The sequence below is a fragment of the Nannospalax galili genome, unplaced genomic scaffold (assembly GCF_000622305.1).
Source record: "Nannospalax galili isolate Female #2095 unplaced genomic scaffold, S.galili_v1.0 scaffold205, whole genome shotgun sequence".
NCBI classification, from domain to species: domain Eukaryota; kingdom Metazoa; phylum Chordata; class Mammalia; order Rodentia; family Spalacidae; genus Nannospalax; species Nannospalax galili.
The window spans coordinates 3,174,961-3,198,274 of NW_008353921.1; the positions used below are offsets into that span (position 1 = coordinate 3,174,961).

Below are 23,314 nucleotides of genomic sequence, written 5' to 3' on the forward strand. Positions count from 1 at the left end.
AGAAGAGAAAATTGGATCCTTTGGAACTGGAGTTACAGATGGTCCTCTGCATGAGCAGCCAGTGCTCTTAACCACTGAGCCATCTCTCCAGTTACTACTACTACTAACTCTGTAACCTTGAATGTTACATAAGCCATACTTACTTTTTTTTTTTTTTTTGAGACAATCACTATGTAGCCACAGCTGGCCTGGAACTCACTATGTAGACCAGGCTGGCCTCAATGTTACAGAGATCCACCTGCCTCTGCTGGGATTAAAGGTATGTACCACCACACTCTTAAAAATAGATTTTTGCTTATCTGAAATTCAAATTAAATGAGAATTCTTTATTTTATTTAGCAACCCAAAAGTGGTGGATCTAGAATTGCAGGTCTTGTGACTTGGAGCCTGGCATGGTGCCACACACATATAATCCCAGCTTTCAGGAGGACAAAGGCAGAAGGATCATGAATTGGGGGCCAGCCTGGTCTACACAGCAACACTCTATCTTTAAAAAAAAAAAATTAGCCAGGCGTGGTGGGGCATGCCTTTAATCCCAGCACTTGGGAGGCAGAGGCAGGTGGATCTCTGTGAGTTCAAGGCTAGCCTGGTCTACATAGTGAGTTCCAGGACAGCTGGGGCTACAGGGAGACCCTGTCTCAAAAAGACCCCCCCAAAAAATTTATTTTTATTCTATGTGTATGAATGTTTTGCCTATTTGTAAGTGCAGCACATTTGTTCAATGTCCACGGAGGCCAGAAGAAAGCATTGGAACTGGAGTTAAGGATAGTTGTCAGCTGTCATATGGATGCTGGGAACAGACATGGGTCCTCTGCGAGAGCAGCCAGTGCTCTTAACTGCTGAGCCATCCTTCCAGTCCCAAGACACCTTTTAAAAACAGAGAAACACAACTCAAGACTCTTGGACCATCTCCACGCTCCTTCCACACATGCAATCTGGCAAGCAAGGTCCACCATGCCCTGTTGGTCCTGCTGGTCATGCCCCACGGTCCTAGAACTCCTCTTATCCATGAGGTGGTGAAAGAAAGAGCTTACAAGGTCATCCCTTTGGGTTTGAAGTTCTCTTGGACCACCAGAATGTCTCTCTGGAAATGATTTATTATTAACCTAAGAGATTCGTGTCTAAATTGCACCCCCACCAGCTGCACTAAATACGGGCATGTGTGTGGTGAGGGAGGGGGTAGTTTATGTGCCAGGCATGGAGCTAGTAAATCCTTTTGCAAACCGCTACTGTATGGAGAGAACTTCATGAACCCCAAAGCAGGACACAAGTAGTGTCCGAGTCGGGGTCCAGAGCAAGATTCATGTGGTAGTGAAGAAACTGAAGCTAGAGGAAACCGGGACTTGCCCAAGGTCTCTCCGGGGATAGCATACGGATGCCCTGAGCAGCCAGTCCAGATGGCAGCTGAGGGAGATCTGGAAGGCTGATCCTGAGGTTCAGGTATAAAGCCCTTCCCCTGTCATGAAGTAGGAGACTTGAAGATTTAAAATTAGTTAGAACACCAGGCTGCTTGCTTCTCTGGGCTTCAGTTTCCCCATCTCTACACTGGGATGCGCATTGCCGGCCGCCAGGTGGCGACAGAACCTAGCCCACGGCTCAATGCTCGCGCATGCGCACTCTGGGCGGCGCCCCGCCTCTCCGCGCCCTAACGTCACTTCCGGCTCGAGAGGCCGGACCGGCCGGCTGGGGAGTGCGGGTCGCTTCTGTGAGCTGCCAGCCGAGGCTCCCGCCGCCGTGACCCGCGCTCCGCCCGCCGCCGGGCCGGTGAGTGCCCGCGGACCCATGCGTGCGCCCTGGGGGCCGGTGCCAGGGATCCGAGAGGGAGAGATAACCGGAAGTGGGCCAGAGGCGCGGGAGACCCCAGGAAATGGGGACCCCTGGGGAGAGGGCGAAGGCCGGAAGTAGGGGGCCTCGGAAGGGAGTCAGCAGGATGGGGGGGGGGAGTCCCAGGGTCCAGGAGAGATGGCCTTCTGACCTCCCGATGAGGAGGAAAGGGGGGCATGCTCCACAGAATGAAGGGCACTAGGTGGGGAGGATTCCGGGCTTTGCATCCTGTCCCTATGGCCACCGGGCAGCTCGTTCATCCGACACTGACAGGCTCTGCTGGGGCTCTGGGGACCCAACAGGAAGCCCCAGGTGGAGGGTGGAGAGGGCGAGGCTTGACACTTCCTCGCTCTGCCTCACTAGATGTGTACCCACGGTGACGGCACTTGTCAAATTTCCCCTGATGTTTCCGGACGGCTGCCATGACCCAGCTCTGGGGTTTTGGTGACATGCAGACCAGGTCTGTGCCCTGGTAGAATTCATATTCTAGAGGGAGATTTCTCCTTTGTAAAACGACAACAGTGATGCGCTCACTAATATAAAGGTTAAATGTGGGTTGAAGGTGTAGCTCAGTGGTAGAGTGCTTGCCTAGCTTGTGCAAGACCCTCGGTCCCATCTCCAGCATCACACGACAAAATGAGAAAACAGATGTACAGGCATAGCACACAACTGGATTCATAGTAAAAAGGCTCATCCTTACACTGTGATGTGAGCCGAATAAGGCAAGGAGTTATATTTACTGTTCTGTCCCTGCACCCATGAGCACTGTGTCCGACGCGGGAGGAGGCCAGTAATTATTTGATACATAGACAGGGAAAGTGACTCTGAAGGTTTTCATGTGTTTACCTGTAATGCTGAACTGAAGTTTCTAAAAGACAAATAGGAATCCAGTGCTGTGGAAAACTGGAGGGCCACCCCTGGGGAAGTCAGAGTGGCTCCACAGTGGAGGTGACATAAAGTTGGGCCTTGAAGATGATGAGCTGTCTGGTTGGCAACAAACACAGAGGAGATTCCAGGAGAGGGTATTAGATGTGTGAGGTAGTCCAAGAAGGGTGAGTCATTAGTTTGTCTTCCCTGGCCGGGGAGAGGTGGGAGGAGAGACCCTAGCAAGGCTTTGAGGCCAGTGCTGTAGCCGGTGGGCACTAGTCAGTCTCAGGTAAACAATGGATTGGGATTCCAGGCATCTGTCCGTGACTGCTATGGAAACAGCCCAGGGTGGGTCTGGTGAGGTCAGGATTGTTGGTCCATTTCTTGCTTACATACCTCTGGCCAGGTACATTAAAATCATTCAGCAAATGTTTATGGCGTGCAGGCTATGTGTCTTGATACCATGTCAGGAACTAATTTAGGTTAATGAACAAGACCTAGATATCACTCACTGATTGCCTACAGTGACAAGAATGCTAGTCCAGAGAGTTCCTGCAGGCTAGCTTAGCCAGCCTGGAGTAGATGAAGGCTGCTTCCTGTCAACATCCTCTCTCACCCAGATTATTGCTGAAGCTATATCATCTCATCACTTCCTTAGAGTTTTTGAGCCGAGGTCTCACTATGTAGCCCTATCTGGCTTGGAAATCTCTACATAGATCTGGCTGATCTTGAACTCACAGAGATCTACCTACCTTTGTTTCCTGAGTGCTGGAATCAAAGGGATCAAAGATGGGCCCCACCACACCAGGCTCTTTAGATAATTTTTCCCCCTTGGATCTGGAGAGATGCCTCTGGTTAAGAATACTTACTACGCCTGCAGAGGACCTGGGGTCATAGTTTACAACCACCTTTAAGTCCAGTTCCAGGGGATCTGACACCCTCTTCTGGCCTCCTTGGGATCCTGCATGTGCATGTGCATGGTACATTTACATATACTCAGGCACACACAGACACACAAACACACACACACACACACAAATGGATAGTTTTTCTTTTGTTACTTTCAGTGATGTGTGTGGGAACACATGCCACAGCACATGTGTAGAGGTCAGAGGATGATTTGTGGAGTTGGTGCTCTACTTCCACATTTGCCTGAGTTCGGGGCATTGAACTTACGTAGCCAAGCTAGCTGAGTGAAGTGCCTTTACCAGTGAGCCGTCTGTCAGCCCCTAGTCCATTTTTTTTTTACTTTATATTTTTTAACTTTTTTATTGTATTTTTATTTTATGTATATGAGTGTTACGCCTACATTATATACATGCATCCATGTTGTGCAGTGCCTGTGGAGGCCAGAAGAGGCCGTCGGATCCCCTGGATCTGGAGTTAGAGACAGTTGTTAGCCACCACATGAGTGCTGGGATATGAACCCTAGTCCTCTGTAAGAGCAGCCAGTGCTCTTAACCACTGAGCCACCCACCCAAGTACAGTCCTGAAACAATAGAGTGATCCTTTTAAAACAGAAATCAAATCATGCCCTACTACTAAAACCCTCTGTACCCCCTTCACTCAGCATAAAAGTTAAAAGTTCCTACTGACCTTCAGGGCCACTGGCTCCCAGTAAGCCTCTGAATTCATATAGTACTTCTGCCACCTTGGCTCTGACTACTCTGGGTGCCTTGCTCTTGCTCAGAAAAGCCAGGCATTGGTCCAGCACCCTTCTCCCCATCACCATGTGTTTAGCTTGCTGTGTCTCAGCTTTGCTCATATGGCACCTAGGTGAGCCTTCCCTATTTAAAACTGCAACCCCTCCCCCGTCCCTGTCTTTGATTGCCACAATAGTAGACTATTCCACACTGTGTTTAGGAACTGTCTCCCATCTTCACTGGGATATGAGTTAATGTAGGCATGATTCTTATTTTATGTGTTACCAGTGTTTTACCTGCATTTATCTAACTGCACTCATGTGTGTAATGCCTGTGAGGCCAGAAGAGGGTGTTGGATCCCATGTAACTGGAATTACAGATGGTTGTTAGCTGCTATATGGGTGCTGGGAACTGAACCCTCTGGAGGAGCAGCTGGTGCTGAGCCATCTCTCCATTCCCAGACAGGATTCTTTATTCACTTCTGCATCCCCAGTACCTGGAAAAGAACCTGGGTACGTTGTAAGTGCTCTATACATGTTGAATGACTGTAGCACTTAATCAGGACTTGGGGTAAATCAGTGAGGATCAGGAGGAGCCAGAGGAAAAGCATCTGGTGGGAGTAACTAGGATGTGTACAGGATGAGGACATACCTTTAGAAGGAAGTGAAAGAAGTTGGTGGGGCTAGAGATTGGAATACAACAGATGGCTTGGGCAGACCTAAGATTTGGAGGGAGTGACCTGCCTGGCTGCTGACTGCAGTGGATCAGAGGGAATCTAGCTAGGTGCAACCAGGACAGGTATGTGCAAGGACTCAGATGGTCCCTGCTTTTGAAGTCAAACATGGGACAGAAGGTCAGTGTCAGCTCGTGGACAGAAGCCTGGGCTTTGGAGCCAGGCAGACCAGGCTAGCTTATTCCCAGGATATCTCAGTTCTCTTTTTATTCAATAGTGTGTTAGTGTGGGTTTTCCCAAAACCAGGCTCTAGGATCAAGAGATTAGACAGGCAATACATGCAGTTTATTGGAGTGCCTACCTAGATAAAGGGAAGGAAGAGCCTTTGGTAAATGATGCAGGTCTGGTCCCCGAGAGGGAGTGTCTAAGGACAGTACTGGTCCAGGAAGGATTCGGGCAGATCAACAGAGGCCTTGAGCCAGTGTTGCCTTTTGGAGGCACCCACATCTCTGTTGATTGGTGATAGGGAGGTTTGTGCGAAGTGTGGCATTGATTGGATGGTGCCTCTCAGGGGACAACAGCTAGGGCCTACCTCAGTCACATTTTCTCAGCAGCAGATCTGACCAGGACATTTCCATTACAATGTTATGTTACATGGTAAGTTTTTACATGGTTGAAAAAAAAAAATCAAACAAGCTAGGCACAGTGGCAGACACCTGTGATTGAAACATTTGAGGCTAAAGCAGGAGGATTGCAAATTCCAGGCCAGCCTGAGCTCTATGGTGAAATTCTGTCTCCAAAAACAAAACAAAATCCCAGAATGGTAAAAATCTCTTCTCAAATGTCCAGTTGTCCAGATCTTTCTTAGAGGTAACCATTGGTAAATGTGGCTTACATCTCCTCCCAAACAAATGTGATTGTTTTCTGCATGCTCTTCTGAAACCTGTTTTTTCCCCCCTTCATATGTCGTCAGTTCATGAAGATCTACTCTGTGTGTGTGTGTGTGTGTGTGTGTGTACACACACCTGTCGATCAACGTTGGGTGTCTTCTTTGATCACTCTCCCACTTTTTAAATGACATTTATTTGGGGAAGGGGGTATTTCTGTGCCGCAGTGTGCATGTGGAATTCAGAAGACAACTTGTGGAAGTCAGTTCCTTTCTTCTACTGCGTGAGTTCCAGATATCAGACTCAGGTTGTAGCTTGGTGACAAGTGCCTTTACCCATTGAGCCATTTCACTGGCCTTGCATCTTATTTTTTGAGGCAGGGCCTCTCACTGAACCTAGAGCTCACTGATTTGGCTGGACTGACTGGCCAGTAAACTCGAGATTCCCTGGCTCTGTCCCACTCCAACCCTCTAGTGCTGAGGCTACAGGCATGCAGTTGTGCCTAGCTTTTACATGGCTACTGGGGATTTGAACTCAGGTCCTTGCTGCTGCATAGCAGACATTTTGCTGGCTGAGCCATTCCTCCAGTCTGGTTTTGAATTTTAATACTGATCAGCTGTTCTCTGGAGAGACTGTCAATTTATATCCTCACTAGTATTTGAGAGAAACCTTTAAAAAAATTTTTCTTTGAATCTCAAAGTCGTTTTAATTCACACTTGTCTAATGATAGTAAAGTGGAGCCTCCATTTAGACCCTTCCAAAGAAGACATGGTGTTTGGTAAGGAGCGTGTATATTAGGCTACAAGCTGCCTCTGTGCCTTTGTGGAGATGCTGTCATTCTGGGGTTTGACCTGGGCATGTGGCTCAGGTGGAGTTAATTCCTCTTTGGTACCCACCACCCTGAGATTACCTGGTTCTGACAAAACTGTCCCAGTCTCCCACATCCTGTTTCTAGGGTTTGATGTGAGCAGTGTTGCACCTTTTATATATATTAAAAAAAATCATTTATTTACTTTTATTCTGTGCGGTGTGTGTGCATATGTCCAGGTGTGCATGTGGAGGTCAGAGGACAACTGGAATCGCTTCTCTCCTACCTTTATGTGGTCCCATGGATTGGAGTCAGGTCGTTAGGCTTGAGTGGCAAGTGTTTACCTGTTGCGCCATCTCACCAGCCCATGCTGACCTCCTTAACCTCACTTGTGGCCTGTGTGTCAGCAGGGACTCTGGTAGCTAATGTCAGAAGAAAGCGACTCTCTGAGAACCAGCCCCTCTGCGGCCTCGCTCTCTGAAAATGAGCTGCCACTGCCTCCACCTGAGCCCCCCAGCTACGTGTGCTCACTGACTGAAGACCTGGTCACCAAAGCCAGGGAAGAGCTGCAGGAGAAGCCGGAGTGGCGGCTCCGAGATGTGCAGGCCCTTCGAGACATGGTACGGAAGGAGTACCCCCACCTGAGCACCGCCCTGGACGACGCCTTCCTGCTGCGATTCCTGCGAGCCCGCAAGTTTGACTATGACCGAGCCCTGCAGCTGCTGGTCAACTACCACAGCTGCAGGCGAAGCTGGCCCGAGGTCTTCAGTAACCTCAGGCCCTCAGCCCTGAAAGATGTTCTCAGTTCTGGATTCCTCACGGTGCTGCCTCACACGGACCCCAGGGGCTGCCATGTGCTCTGCATCCGCCCAGGTATTTCCCTAGCTGCTGGGGGGCATGTGTGGCCTCTCCGGGATGGGTCTATCCGTAGCTGTCTTCTCTCTAGTCCCTCATTTCCTTGTTTTAGTGAGGTCTCTTTTTTTTGTTTGTTTGGTTTGGTTTTCATTTTTTGAGACAGGGTATCATGTAGCCTACCTTGGTCTCAAACTTACTATGTTGCTGAGGATGACCTTGTACTCCTGATCCTCCCGCCTCTACCTCCTAAGTGCTAGGCTTATAGGTGTATACCACCACACCTAGCCTCAAGGCTCTTATGGGGGAGACCTCAGACTAGCTGAAGAGGAAAAGGAGGAATTGGCAGGAATAGCCGCCAGACCCAGAGCTGAAGATGCTGCCACCTTGAACTTAGAACACAAGGCTAACAAACCAAGACGGCGCTCTTCCTGTCTCTGCCACGGCCAGTCTGCGTGTCCTCGGGGCCACACATTTCTGCTTGTGCTTGGCATATCTTCTTCACACGTTTCCCCCCATAGGGTAGCAAAGCTAAATCTGGCCTCTCTTAATACCCAGGCTCACTGGACACCCAGTGAACCCCTGTACCCTACCTCCCAGTCCAAATTAGGATTTTCAGAGGAGAGAATACAGTGGGCTGAGGAATCTGTTCTTGGTTGTGGGATACAGGCATGACTGCCAAGCCTATCCCAGCACCACCTCTGAGTGGGCTGAGTACAGATATAAGCTAGAGAGTGTGGGCTGGGCAGAGGCTGGAAAGATGCCTACTCTGTGCCTCCCTCCCTCCCTCCCTCCCTCCTTCCTTTCCTCTGCTCTATTAACCCTGTTAGGATTCACTGAGTTTTTTTTACAGTGCTAGGAATGGAAGCCAGGCCCTTGCACATGCTAGACAGGAGTTCTGTTACTGAGCTGCATTCAGAGCCCCTAGACCATTTGTTGGTACTAATACTTCGCAGTAGTGATTCGGATAGCTACATTTCTTCTTTTAAAATTCTTTTTTTTTTTTTCGGTCCTTTTGAGACAGGGTCTCCCTGTAATTCCAGCTGGTGTGGAACTCACTATGTAGACCAGGCTGGCTTCAATCTCACAGAGATCCACCTGCCAGACTCCTCAGTGCTGGAATTAAAGGTGTGCATCTTTAATAAGAATAGTTTATTGAGTATCCTAAAGGGCATTGAGCTAAGAAAAAACTGGGATGTCACCTGTCCTAAAGTATATCTCTTGAGTAGAAGCAGAGGTAGATAAGCATGTTCACCTGTTTATACTACTGTCTAGTCATCTGGTAACTTTACTGTTCAAACTACAGAATAGGTGACAGGTTAGGGCTCAGGAAAGATAAAACAAAAAACATTTTTCTGCCCTGTTGGTTCTTCTCGGATCTTTAGCGCAGTAGTCTACTGCAAGGGAATCTCCCTGTGGAGAGCATGTTAAAAGGTGACCCAAAGGCCAAACGTGTTAGCCAGTAAGCGGAGGGTGCGGGAACTCCAGCCTCCTGATTCCCTTCCTGGCCACCAAACGCAGGCAAGGGAGGAGCCTTCTCTCCACCCACAGCCTCAACAGCTTCCTTTAGACCAGAGCTCAGAAAAGAACTGGACGTCAGATTTCAGCATGCTTCCCAAGCAAGCCAGGAAGTAAGCAGATGCTGGCAGCCCCCTTCCCATGTGCAGCTCTTGAATGGATGTCTAACATGCCTACATGCAGCCCTTGAAGGCACGTCTTACAGAACGCACACCTCCGTCTTCTCCCTGAGTTTCCTTTTAGCCTTTCACCAGACCCTCTTTTCAGACTAGACCATTCTCTTCACCCTACACTGTGTACAAGGCAAGGCTGTAGCAGCGTTACCTGCTGTGCTGGGCACTTTCCAAAATTAGTTGTTTATTTTAAAATAAGCAGTGCAGATTTCAGGGTACCAAGAGACCTAGAAACTCTGAGCTCAGATCATAAGAATGTTACAAAGCTGTCAGACAGCACCACACTGGCTCCACCTTGGCTGCGTGGTTGTGCTTGTGAGATGAATTTTTTTCCCCATGTCTAGATCAGATCTGGACCCCTCCCTGCTGACCCAGCTTCTTAGGAGGAGGCATACACCTCAAGTCCTGTTCCCAACTGGGTTTTCCCTTGACTTTTTATAAGCTCTTTTGAGATAGATTCAATTGAAAAGGTGACATCCAGTTACTCAGAGGCAGCTTTACTGGCCATGGACATGAAACACTAAGCTGGCACTGGACAAAGATTCGTCATAGGAATTTTGTGCAGGGCCAATGAGATGGCTCAGCTTAAAAACACTTACTGCAAAAGCCTGAGTTCTGATCCTGGGAACCCATGTAAAAGTAGAAGGTGAGAATCAACCCCCAAGGTTGTTCTCTGACCTCTACACATGCTGTGGCATGTTTGTATCCTCCCACACAGACATATACGTAGTCATAGCTGCATATATACACATATTGTTTAAAAAGAATTTTGTACATATTTCATATCCCAATCCTAGCAAACGTGAAATTGTGTTAACATTTATTCTTTCACAATTTTATACATATATCTTACTTGATCTTAATCCCGGTTTTCCTCTCTTATCCCCTCCCAAATCCCCCTCTTATTTTTATTTTTTAAATATATTTTTTATTTTTATTTTATGTATATGAGAATATTGTCTGCGTGTGTGTAAGTGCACCTGTGTCATGCAGTGCCCAAGGAGGTCAGAAGAAGTCATTGTATTCCCCTAGAATTGGAGTTACAGATGGTCGTTAGCTACCATGTGGTGCTGGAAATCAAACCTGGGTCCTTTGCAAGAGTAGCCAGTGCTCTTAACCACTGAGCCATCTCTCCAGCCCACCCCTCCTATTTTTATACATCTCTCCTGCATCCCTGACTTTACCCTCAAAATGTAACTAGACCCTAACCATCTCCCACTACTCCCACAGCCCCAACCCCAGCCCAAGCCAGCAGTAATTCTTACTCAGGCATCATGGCTGCCCTGGGCTTTGCACCACATGTGAACATGTAGATGATAGGCCCTAGCCTTGCCCACAGAGCATGCTCAGTCTCCTGGGAAAGGTGGACATGAAGCTCAGTGTTCGAACCTGGGCCTTCTGCAAAAATAGTCAGTGCTCTTGTCCAGTGAGCCATCTCTCCAGCCCCCATCCCCATTTTCATGTTCCTCCCCCGCCTCCCCCCGCCACTTCCCCTCACTGAATATAATCATGGCTATCTGCATGAGCATAGGTGAAGGGTTAGGTACTTGTACTTGAGCACAGGCTACATTGAGAAATATAACTCCCCTTCCCCAATTTTTTTTTTCCCAACACAGGGTCTCATGTAGCCCAGGCCGGCCTTGGATTTGCTATGTAGCCAAAGATGACCTTGAATTCCTGATTCTATTACCTCCACCTCCCAAGTGCTGAGCTTACAGGTGTGAGCCATTATGTCTGGCTAAGCTTTGTCTTTCTAAGGGGTACATAGATTCTGGTGAGCTTTTCGTGAGAATGGTGGATAACAACTAGGTATGGTGGGGTGTTCCGGATTGAAGAAAGGATTCCCAAAGGTTTAAGGCCAGTTCTGGACTATAGAGTAAGACCCTGTCCCAACCTCCTCACCTCTGCCAAAGAGAAGGAGAATAGTGATTAATAGTCAAACATGCTGGTTTTTTGTTTTTTGTTTTTCCCAAAGAGAAGAATCATTAAGTGTATGAGTATTAAGCATCCATCCTGGGAAGGGGAATGTGAGGAAGGTTCTTGTGGAACATTGTACTTCATCTTGTAAGACCAGCTGAGGGTGGTATGTGAGTTAAGACTCACTTTTTTTCTTTTCTTTCCTTTTTTTTTGAGACAAGGTCTCACTATATACCCCCAGCTGGCCTGGAACTATGTAGATAAAGTTGGCCTTGATCTCCCCAAGTGCTGGAACTAAAGACATGGCATCACCATGCCGGGGTTTAGGGATCTTTAGCTGGCAGATGACTGAAAGCCAGGTTAAATCAGCTGAAACCAGAATTCATTTGCTCACCCGACATCTGGGCAGAGCCAGGTTGGGGAGCCCTGGAGAGCTGATTCCATCTTTACTGACTTCAGCAGGGGCTTCATTCTCAGGTCAGCTCTGGCCTCATGAGCCCCTGAATCTCAGGCTCATACCTTACTGCTATGAGAGGGAAGAGAGATTTTCCCTTTTCCAGGGGCCACATTCTAGAATCAAGTCTCTCTGGCTCTTTGTGACCTGGCTTAGAGCCCACACTGTGGCCAGGAGGATGTCATACCAGATTGGCATACCCACCCCAGGAGTCATCCATCAAGTCAGCTCCGTCCAACCTGTGTGGCCAGAGAGGGAAGAGGTGTTTCCCCAAGAAAGATTAGGGTAGTGGTGTGAGGTAATATTTGATGGCAGAAAGCTCCACAACAAGGAAGGTAGGAGGAAGCGTCTTGCCCAAGGACATAAAGCTGGGGAAAGGCCAGCACTCCTGACTTCTGAGCTCATGCTTTTGACCTCAACACTCAATTGCTTTTCCATTTCCAGATGTCCTACCGGGTGTAGAAAGTTAAGACACACCAGCCGCTGTGCAGGTTCTTGGCAACAAGAATGTCTTTCTCTTCCATTGTGAAACAGCGATTTCAGAAAGAAGACAAATCTTCGAGCGCTTATTTGTATTCATTTCTGTAACTCTGTCTCTTGTAACCTCAGACAGATGGATACCGAGCAACTATCCAATTACCGAGAACATCCGTGCCATATACTTGACATTAGAAAAACTCATTCAGTCTGAAGAAACCCAGGTGAATGGAATTGTAATTCTTGCAGACTACAAAGGAGTGAGCTTATCAAAAGCATCTCATTTTGGCCCTTTTATAGCCAAAAAGGTGATTGGCATCCTTCAGGTATGGCCCCCATGTGCCATGTGTCCATTTTGCTTTGACTTTACTGTCGACTTAATACTGTCTCATGGGGTTCCACAAGCCCCGCTTCCCACCTTCAGTCCCGTGCAATGATTCCCTTCAGGTACCTGATGAAGGTATTACTTACCTGGGCAAAAATAGCTTTAGGGTGAGAATCCAGAGCAAAACTGAAACCCTGTGCTTCTACTTACAGTGCCTGAGCCTTTCCTGCCCGTGTGGTATTCTGTGGGACTGTATTCTGGCCCTAGGACTTGCTCCTCAGGTTCCTTATATACCCACAGTGTTTAACGGTTCACAAAGTATTGTTCCAGTCAGTCATTCCAATCCAGTCCTTCAGGGATCCTAGGCAAGAATTTGTTTTTCTTGTTGATGGGGCAGCTGGAGCCTAGAGAACATGTAGCCTGGTCAGAGGTCTCAGCTGCAGGTGTAGACTTCTTGTTCATTGACCCCACCCCCAACCCCCATGCTTCCTCTTGTGAATTGTGGGGTTCCAGTGGTACAACTTCCCTTCTCTGAGTTCCATAAATGCTCAAGAGCCCCTGCTGCACACCTATTTATTTAAACAGACCACTGCCACATCACTGTTTGGGTTTTGGTTTGGTTTGGTTTTGAGACAGGGTCTCACCATGTAGCCCTGGCTGGCCTTGAACTCACAGAGATCCCACCTGCCTCTGCTTCCTGGGATTAAAGGCATGTGCCACCATGCACAATTTTTTTTAAAAAACCATGTGCATATGTGTCTATGTCTACATGTGGATATGTGCATGTGAGTATAGGTGCCCTTGGAGGCCAGAAGAGGGCATCAGATTCACTGGAACTAGAGTTACCATCCAACGTGGGTCTGCATGAAAACCAAACTCTGGTCCTTTGCAAGAGCAGTACATGCTGTTATTAACCATTGAACCATCTCTCTAGTTCCTCTTTCATTTTTTTTTTTTTCTGTCTTTTTGAGACAAGGTCTCCCTGTAGTCTCAGCAGGCCTGGAACTCCCTATGGAGACCAGGCTGGCTTCAAGCTCACAGAGATCTGCCTGCTTCTGCCTCCTGAGAGCTGGGATTAAGAATGTCGGATCTCTGTGAGTTCAAGGCCAGCCTGGTCTACCTAGTGAGTTCTAGGATAGCTGGGGCTACAGGGAGACCCATCTCAAAAAAAAAAAGACCAAAGAAAAAGTAAAAAATGTGTGCCTCTATGCCTGGCTTTTATTTATTGATTTATTTATTTATCTATCTATCTATCTACCTATTTATTTATCTATCTACCTGTTTATTTATCTATCTAGATATTTATTTATATTTTACGTATATGAGTGTTTTGCCTGCATGTGTATAAGTGTACCTGTGTGTACAATGCGCACAGAGGCCAGAGGAGGATGTCACATGGACAGTTGTTAGCTGCCATGTGCTTGCTAGGAACTTAACCAGCTCCCCCTGCAAGAGCACCCAGTGCTCTTAACCACTGAACCATCTCTCCAGGCCTGTTTTTGTTTTTTGAGACAGCATTTCATGTGGTCCAGGCTGGCATCAAACTTGATATGTGCTGAAGATTGACTTAATCCCCTGCCTCCACCTCCCAAGAGATGGGATTACAGGTGTGCACCACCACTCAGCTCCATCCTTGTAAAGTCGAAACTCTGGCTTTCCTTAGCTTCTAGCCTGTTTTTGTTCTCTTGGGGTGCTGGGAATAGAACTTAGGGTCTCGAATATGTTGGCAAAAGCTCTACCACTGAGCTATATCCATAGCTCCCTATCTTGATGCCTTCTGCTGAGTACCACAGAAAGTCAGTGTCAGGATATTCTAGACATGTGTTTTTCTACTCATGTAACATCACTTAGAAGGGACCAACCGGTCCAGGCTTAAACAAGTTTGGGAAATGTGGGATAATAGGGCCTTTTTCTTGTGAATTTCACTATAAACATCTGTGTATTAACTTAGGACATACATAAGGAAACCAAATTTAAAAACAAACAAAAATTTTAGTGATCCTGGAGGTTAAACCTAGAGTTTTACTGTATATGCCAGGCAAGGGCAATACCGCTGAGCTTTACCCTCAACCTTTCTTTCTTTTTTTTTTTTTGGTCTTTTTGAGACAGGGTCTCCCTGTAGCCCCAGCTGGCCTGGAACTCACTCTGTAGACCAGGCTGGCCTTGAACTCACGGAGATCCACCTGCCTCTGCCTCCCGAGTGCTGGGACTAAAGGTGTGTGCCACCATGCCCAGCCCCAACCCTTCTTTTAAAACAAAATTATTTTCAGACAGTGTTTTCCTAAGTGGCTCAGGCCTACTTTGATTTTTCTTTTAATCCAGACAGGCCTTGAATTTACAATCCTCCTGCCTTGGCCTCCCAATTAAGATTACAAACCTACACCAGCCAGACCTGGCTAAGGAAACCTATTTGACTGTGTTTAGGACTGTGTATTTGTCAGGTATATGTCCCTGCAGTGTCATCTTGTTTCACATCACATCTAAAACACCTGGGAAATGCACTTAGTGTGACAATGACCTGGAAGGTCTGCTGTTTTCCTTCCAGCTTCTCTGGACTTAGGCCATTGTTTGCTGCTAGAGGAGGGGGCCCTCCACCTGTTTGCCTAAGTCTTCTGACCCAGACCTCCCTAAAATCTGCCATTTGTTCTGCACTTGGGCTGCCTTTGAAGAGGCTGTGAGAGTCAGATCAGACTGGTGTGAGACTTAGCATGGGGGTATAAATGGGGAGGCCAGCTGCAAGAGGGGACAGCATACAGACCCTGCAAATGTTCTAACATGGCCTTTCCTTCCACCCCCAGGATGGCTTCCCCATTCGGATAAAAGCAGTCCACATAGTGAATGAACCTCGGATATTTAAAGGCATTTTTGCCATCATAAAACCATTTCTGAAGGAGAAAATTGCAAACAGAGTAAGTGGCGGTCAGATGCTTTAATTTTTTTTTTCTTCCTTGATTTGTGACATCTAGAACTTTTGTTTGTTTGATTTTGGTTTTTTGAGACAGGGTCTCCCTGTAACCCCAGCTGGCCTGGAGCTTGGTATGTAGACCAGGCTGGCTTCAATCTCATAGAGATTGGCTGCTTCTGCCTCTGCCTCTGCCTCTGCCTCAAGAGCTGGGCTTAAAGGAGTTTGCTGCTACACCTGGCTTGGAAAGTATAAGGGTACAAGTGAAAATGAACCAGCCTTTGTATGAGGGGACGATAAAACTACTAAGAATGTATCATTTGCACATGGAGAGGCCAGGGCCTCATGTAGCCCAGGCTGAGGCCAGGATTTCTGTCATAAGCTTCCTCTCTTGTGTAATCATCCAGACTTCTTGGCCTCCTGGCTTAGGCACTGCAGACCAACAGTTCATTTTATGTATAAGAGGGTCTGGGAAAGAGGAGAAACAAGTCACCAAGCAGGTGGATTGGTCATTTCTAGACCAAAACCCCATGCATGCTAGGCAAGTGCTCTTCCACTGAGCCACACAGCTAGCCCTAGTGACACTTTAGGGGGAGCCCTCCTCTCAGAGCCACTGATGGAAATGGCACAGTGGCAGTTTTTTCCTCTACATCTGGGACCAAAACTGGGTCCACAACTAAATACTTTTTTGAAGAGAAAATGTATAGATAATCTCAAGGTTGTTAAGAGAGGAAACATGAGCCTGGAGAGATGACTCAGTGGCTAAGAGCACTTACTACTCTTGCAGAGGACCTGAGTTCAGCTCCCAGCAGCCCATGGCAGCTCTGGTGCTCTCTTCTGTTCTTCCAGGTACACATACGTATATACATACAGGCAAAACAATTGTACACATAAAATAAAAGGGACAAGGGGGGAGAGACAGACAGACAGAGACAGAGAGAGAGACTTAAAATCCAGATCCCGATTCCCAAGCCCTCTGTCCCCAAAAAACAGATGAGTTGCGGAGTGCAGAATTTCCTTAGGTAATTCTGATCATGGGCTTTTGCTCATTCAGTGGCGTCCCTGGTTGAATTGAGCCCATGATGCCTGCCTTACTTTTCTGTTGCTGTGGTAAACACCCTGACAAAAACAACTTAAGAGACAAAGGTTTATTTTAGCTCACAGTTCAACATACAGTCCATGATGGTGGGGAAATCAAGGCAGATGGAAGTAGCTGGTCACGAAGCATCCAGTCAGAAAACAAGAGCGGGGTGATTCATCTTAGTGCTCAGCTGGCCTCCATTTTCTACAGTCCAGGATCCCCTGCCACAATTCAGATGGGTCTTCCCACATCAGTTAACATAATAAAGGTAATCCCCCACGGGCACGCACAAAGACCCATCTCCCAGGTGATTCAGGACCACATCAACACATCTAGATCCTGTTATATTGACACTAACCGTCACTAGTCCTAAAGAGATTAACATTTGCACAGACCTTTTCATCCATGATGTCCTGTATTTGTGGTGCATGATGCTGTTCGTTTGTTCCCTCCTGTGTTCGCTCATTCATTCAAAGTTGTTGACTCATCATCTTTTATGGGCATCATGGAAAGAACAGGCCTAAACCCTGCCCCAAAGATACATTCTGGAGAAGCACACAGAGAATGGATTGTGTGTGTTATCTAGAAGCTGGTAAGGACTGCAGAGAAAATGAAGCAAAGAATGGAATTGTATAAGGTGGCAAAGGGGTCACAGTGCTCATCAGGGTGGTTAGAGGTGGTACCACTGAGAAAAATGGCATTTGAGTCTTAGAAGGCAAGGGAGGGAAGGAGCCGCACAGCAACTGGGAGACCAGCACTGTGACCCTGTGGTATGCAAGGGGTTCCCGGCATGTTGGAGGAGCAGGTAGGAGGCTTGTGTGGCTGGTGTTGGGTAGAAGGGAAGAGTCTGGTGAGAGGAGGCATCTGAGACGTCAAAGGGCCAGATGGCTAGGCCATCATTTGGACTCTGGCTTTTAGCCTGTGAGATGGAAGCACTGGAAGACCGGCAACAGAGGAGTGATGTGATCGGATTCACAGAAAGGAGCTGATTGTAGTGGGACAAGATTGGATGCCAGGAGGCCAGGGAGGAGGCTGATGTGAGGCTCTGGGAAGTGATGGTGGCAGGAACAGGTGGGATCCTAGGTGTTTGGAAGGTCAGTGAACAGGAGGTGCAGGATAAGGGAAAGAGAATTCAGGTCGCTCCATGCTCCTGGGACTGAGCAACCTTTCTTCACTCAGTACATTTGGAGCACCCGCCACAAAGGAGATGGCTACGTTACTGAGTCCCTGAGGATGTGCATTGGCACTTATTTTATGTTTTTATTAGAGTATATTAGTTATACATAATGGGGTTCATTATGACATATCCATAAATGTGCACGTATTTTACTATATTCACTCCCCACTACCCTCGTGTCCACATGGGCCGATCCCCCTCCTCCTTTGACCTAGTCCCCCTTCTGCCTTCATGTCTTTGCTCTTGGTGATTCCATGAGTTTAATTAGGGTTGCTTACAGAAGCATGGGTGAAGGGCTATTTACAGGAGCATGGGCACTCAGTGACTATACCGATGAAGAAAATGCTGCCCCCTCCCCTAGCAACCACTAATTGCTTATAGATCCTCAATGAGGGGCAGAGTCCCATGAGTCCTCCCCCACCCCCCATGATGAGATGTTGTAGGGCCCAGTCTTGTACAGGTCTTGTGCATGTGATCAATGCTGCTTTTTATACCATTCGCTTTTAGTTCTTCCTCCATGGGTCCAACCTGAACTCTCTTCACACAAACCTTCCAAGGAGCATCCTTCCAAGGGAGTACGGGGGCACAGCTGGAGAGCTGGACACTGCCACCTGGAATGCCGTGCTGCTGGCCTCTGAGGATGACTTTGTCAAAGAGTTCTGCCAACCCGTGCCTGCCTGCGATAGCATCCTGGGCCAGTCGCTGCTGCCTGAGGGGCTGACCTCAGATGCACAGTGCGATGACTCCATGCGAGCTGCGAAATCCCAGCTCTACTCCTGTTACTAGCACTGTTCTGAGGGTGCCACCATGTATAGTTCTAACATTCCTTCCTTAGAAATGCAGAACTTAAGGTGCCAAGACCTCATCTTGCTACCTGTAATGAACGAACAGCCTGTAGAGCCAAGGCCAGCCCATCACAGGACAAACCTTCAGCTCCTTGGATTATTCCAGGGAAGACACAGAAAATGGCCCAGCACACATCCCAAATGGTTGGACTCTTGAATCCTGGAAGCTTTGTTTCTTACACATCTTGGAAGGCAGTCAGGACCAAAGTCACTCTGATCCTACTTTCCAGGAGAAAAAAACCTAACTGGTCAGTCAGCACTCCCCTAAAACAATTTGGCCAATCCTGAAAGGTGAGACATGGCAAGTCTCTTTCCCATGAACCCTGTCGACTGACCTCTGTCACTAATCAGCAGACTTCAAGTTCGAGGTCCAGGCTCCGATTGTCATCACTGGGCCTGGAAAGCACTTTATTGGAGCTGTGGAAACACCAGGACCCAGGCAGTACTTCATGATCACACTTGGAAGCTAGAGGCTTCAAAGCATCCCTGGGGTTCCTGGGTTGAATCTTGCAGTAGAAACTTTTCCCAAACCCACAAAGCCTTAGCCCTGGTATTCCATGGAATTGTATACATCAGTGTAAAATACTGGATTCTAGGCCTGTGAGGCTAAAAGAATTTGAGATCAGGAATCAGGTTTGTGACTGGCCAAGACATGGGCATCTGCTTTCTCATCTGTAAAGTGAGGTTGTTTGGAATGGTGGCTGAATGGATCTGGTAATAGGTTTAGCTTCTGTTAGGTTTTCTGCCTGGAGAGGTGACCAGCTAGGTACAGGTGGTTGGGTCTTGGTCTTTCATGGCACTTATCCAGGCCTTACATGAGAGCATCGCCATTTAGCCCAGGCTTTAAAGAATGAGCATGTGCATTCCTGGGACCTGATGATTAACAGCTTTGGTAGTGATGTGTAACCATTAAAGAGTTGACTTTGTGAGGCTGGCAGGTGACCCAGGTAGTGTATGAACTTCCATCTTGATTGCCACACTTGGGCTTCTTCTGTTCATCCCTGGAAACACACGGGCAGGTTATTTTGAGTTCACCCTGGGGCCCGGCCCTCTCGAACCCACTGGAGTGTTGGCCTGATGGTGTGGGAATTCTGTATCATGCACTTTGGCACCCCGTCAAGATTTTAGCCTTAACCCAAGCATTGAGTGAGGTGGTTCATCTGCTGGCTCTGATGTGTTTCCCTCAGTGTTCCCCATGTGGTAATGGTGTTAGACAGTGTCAAGTACTCTATTGTGGGTGTACCTCCTCCGTGCATTTAGTAGACTAAGCAGGCAGTTAGATGACTCAGTTAGGCAGTAAAAGTGCTCTGACACTCAAAGTTCAGCCAGTTGTTAACTAAGCTGCTCCTCCTTACACCACTTCCCAGAATGTCTGCATAAGCTGTTGGAAATTACTCACCCCAATTATGCTAATTCTAGGGGAGTTCTTTTCATCATAGGTACTAACCCTGGATTTTCTAGGGTCTGGGCTGAGCTGAAAGTGCCAGACCCCTGCTGACTGCCCCTGGTCCCATCCACAGCCACCTATGGCTGACATTCTGCTCTTTGGTTCCGCTACTGGCAGGTTTTCTACCTTAGAGGGATGGCTACCCAGAAAAGACCAGTGTGGGACAGTGGGATGTGGGGAGAGAAAAGACAAAGGGAAGGATGAATCCCACCAAGGTCCCTGGGTTTAAATCCAATCGTGTAACTAGCGTGTTGTCTATGTGATGTAGCACAGGGACAGGGATAGCCAGGCTTATCTGGAGAAATCTCAGATGAGATAGGCTATTGCTCTTTTCCCATGCCTTGCTGGCTAGACCTAGGAGCTATTTCATCCAGCCTCCAAGGAGTCAGCCTGGTCTACCAGCCTCCTGGATCTGTTCTGCTTTGTGCTGGCTCCTGAGAGATCAGTCTTAGCCTCTCAGGAGGTTTGAAGCATGCTGTGAAACCAGGACGTCCCGGTGCAAAGCAAGGTGGCTCCTCTGGTGAGCAGTGGGATGCAGCCAGCCTCAGTCACTGGGCGCACACAGTGGAGCACTGAGAACCCAGGAGTGTCTGCCTTTAGGGAAAAGTTGTAGTCATTTCACAAACAGCTGGAAAGGATCTTTTCCTGAAATTCAAGGTATTGGGAAGGGGAACGGGGTAGTGAATTAGAAGTGGGGTCCAACTCTTATTTTCCTATGTGGCCTTGAGTGTGCTGCTTAACACCCATGAATCATGGGACATAGGGGCTTACATGCTAAACTCTGAATCCTCTGTTCCAAATGTCTCTCTTGCCATAAGGGACACTGTGTTCTGTGTTTTTAGAGTGGCCCTCCCAAAAAAATCTAGATTATTTAGGAAATGTAGATCTGAGTGAATTGGTGCCTAAATATGCTAGTTTAGGAATATGAGTTTTCTTCCTCCCATTCCTAGTCCCCTTCAGACCTCTAGGAAGCTGGGTTTCCTAGAACCTCGTCTAACTTCGTGGCGAGGCAGATGAATACACAGCAGCAGCCAGAAGTGCTGACTTCACCAAGTTTCCTACCTGCTCCAAAGGTGGGCTCAGACCACTCACACTTCATCCCACGTTCCGGAGGACTCACCTAGCCTGGGTTTATAAGCACTTTAGGTTACAAGATGGTTTTTTTCCAGAGCTGGGGGGATTCACAGGGGGCATTTCCCCTGCAGTCCTGTGACACAGAGCCTTACTACCAAGCAGGCAGTTTCTTACGTGCTGCCTCATTCTCCGATCATTCTTGGGTCTGCTTTTTCATCTGGACAGCAACCGCTAACGGCTGCTGTGGCATGTCACAATACCTCATCTTAAGCTATACCCCAGGTTTCCCTTTGATTTAGAAGAGGAAAACGTTAACTAAATTGGTATGTGTGGCCTCGTGAGGCTGGGACACCAAACATGGGCTGCTCAGGAAAGACGTCTGTCCTGGTAAGGGCTCTACATTGCCATCTGTTAACTTTGTGAATCTAAATTCCTTTCTCCTCTCCTGATCCGGAAATGCATTGTTGGGAATGCAAGAAAGATCATAAAATACTTCTTAATGGGAGCTTCTCCACACGAGGTGAGGTCTGGTATGGCTTGCGGCTGGAGATGACCACTGGTTTTCAATTAGATGGGGTTTTGTTTTCAGTTTCACTGGCAGCTTGTTCCATTGGGTAGTGAGTGGCTGTTGCTTTGGGTTCTTGTGGATACGCCTGGCATATCACGTGAGAACCTCACAGGTGAAATACTGAAAACTCAGTGGCCAGGTCCTCTGCCACCACTCTCTGATTGGGTGGGAACTGGGCTAATTTCCTGGCCAGTTTTCCTAGCCTCTGCTCACATTCCTTACTTCAAACTGAAATTCAGTTTGGCTTTGAGTGTAGGGACATGTGCTGGATTCATCTACTTCAGTGTTTGTTTTGACCAAAAGTTTATTTTTCTAGTGCATTTTTCTAAGTGGTAAAAATATGTAATTTTAGTATGCATGACTGGGTCTTCAATAAAAATCCCTGTAAGGCTGAGTATGTGTCATTCTTTTGTGACAGTGGGTCTGGATCCACACTGAGTTTTCCTAACCATAAGCCCCGGCAGAGGCTCCTCCCCTGTAGGTGAGGGTGGGAGGGGTATGCCAGAGGCTGGCTACTTCCAGAGATCATGCGTCCTTCAGTCATCCGAGTGTTTGAAGGATGAGCCTAGCTGTGTCCAGGGGTAGAGGAGTGTGTGTTTTTCAGCTCTCAAGGGCTTGAGCTGCTTCTCTGGACTGGCCCTGAATCCTTCCAGTGAGAGCTAATGATCTTGAGTGGTCCTGTGGGCTGGGCATGTGTGTTAAATATACACAATACATAATCTCATTTAATCTTCACATGCCCTTAACGAAGTATATTGCCTCTGTGATGTAAAATGGGGCACAGAAGAGTGCAGCAGCTTGCCAAGAACACAGCTAAACAGTAGGGATTAGACTCGAAGCCAGACTGTCTGACCACATTGGGAGGACACGACGGTTGGAGCTCAGTGGTACACAGCTCTTGCTCTTACAGTCAAGTACCAACCCCTGAGACAATGGAAAGGTGGCAGGAATCTTTTAGAGTAAGAAAGCCAGGTGCCTGTCGTCCCTGCTCTCTGGGAAGCTGAGGCAGAAGTTTGAGGCCAGTCCGGGCAATATAGCCAGACTCCATTTCGCCACTTGATTTTAGCCAAAAAGGCAAAAAAAGAAAAAAAAAGAGAGATTCCATTTCTTAAAAATAAATAGGGTTGGAGAGATGACTCAAGGGCTAAGAGCATTTGCTACTCTGTAAAGGACCCAGGTTCAGTTCCCAGCACCCACATGGCAGCTTACATCCTTCTGTAATTCCACCTTTTTCTGGGCTCCCTCAGCACCAGGCACACACGTGGTACATACATACATGCAGGCAAACACTCATATACATAAAAATAAATCTTTTAAAAAATCAGAAATTTGGATTGCATTCTGGATACATAGTGCACAAGTTTTCTTTGGGGGAAGATATTCGAACAGGATCTCATGGACCCTAGTTGGACCTCAAACTTGCTAGCTAACCAAGGATGACCTTCAACTTTTGCCTCTACCCCCCACGTGCTAGAAATACAGGTATACCACATTTTGTTGTTTTTAAGATGGTCTCACTTTGTACTTAATGGATGACCTCAAACTCACGGTAATCCTCCTGTCCCAGCCTCCTCAGTACTGAGATGACAGACGTGAGCCACTATGCCTAGATCCACAGTGATTTTTTGTTTTTCTTGGGTTCATTTCCCATTGCACTAGTTTTTAGCAACATACATTAATCATACATAATGGACTGCATTGACATTTTCATATATGTAATATATTTTGGTGGTAATTTCTCCTACTACCCTCCTGTCTCCTCTCCCACTGACTCCCTTTTCCCAACTAGTCCCCTTTCTGCT

General features: G+C 47.5%; 1 protein-coding gene across 4 annotated transcripts; it reads left to right on the top strand.

Annotated features, from left to right (window-relative positions):
- Window positions 1-1,661: 1,661 nt before the first annotated feature.
- Window positions 1,662-21,906, top strand: Ttpal (alpha tocopherol transfer protein like). 4 transcript variants are annotated; one of them, XM_017802696.2, is made up of 5 exons: window positions 1,662-1,764; window positions 7,113-7,575; window positions 12,226-12,419; window positions 15,217-15,327; window positions 18,086-21,906. In XM_017802696.2, exons 2-5 carry the CDS (start codon window positions 7,128-7,130, stop codon window positions 18,362-18,364), a joined length of 1,032 nt encoding a protein of 343 aa, XP_017658185.1. In that variant the 5' UTR covers window positions 1,662-1,764; window positions 7,113-7,127; the 3' UTR covers window positions 18,365-21,906. The 4 variants fall into 4 exon arrangements, with proteins under 4 accessions (XP_017658185.1, XP_008849233.1, XP_008849232.1 ...); XM_008851011.3 differs by having other exon boundaries at window positions 12,226-12,317; XM_008851010.1 differs by having other exon boundaries at window positions 1,670-1,764; window positions 7,110-7,575.
- Window positions 21,907-23,314: the final 1,408 nt, after the last annotated feature.

Coding starts and splice junctions, on each gene's coding strand:
- Ttpal (XM_017802696.2), top strand. CDS start 7,128: ATGTCAGAAGAAAGCGACTCTCTGAGAACCAGCCCCTCTGCGGCCTCG. Junction 12,420..15,216: donor AGGTGATTGGCATCCTTCAG/GTATGGCCCCCA, acceptor TTCCACCCCCAG/GATGGCTTCCCCATTCGGAT. Junction 15,328..18,085: donor AGGAGAAAATTGCAAACAGA/GTAAGTGGCGGT, acceptor ATTCGCTTTTAG/TTCTTCCTCCATGGGTCCAA.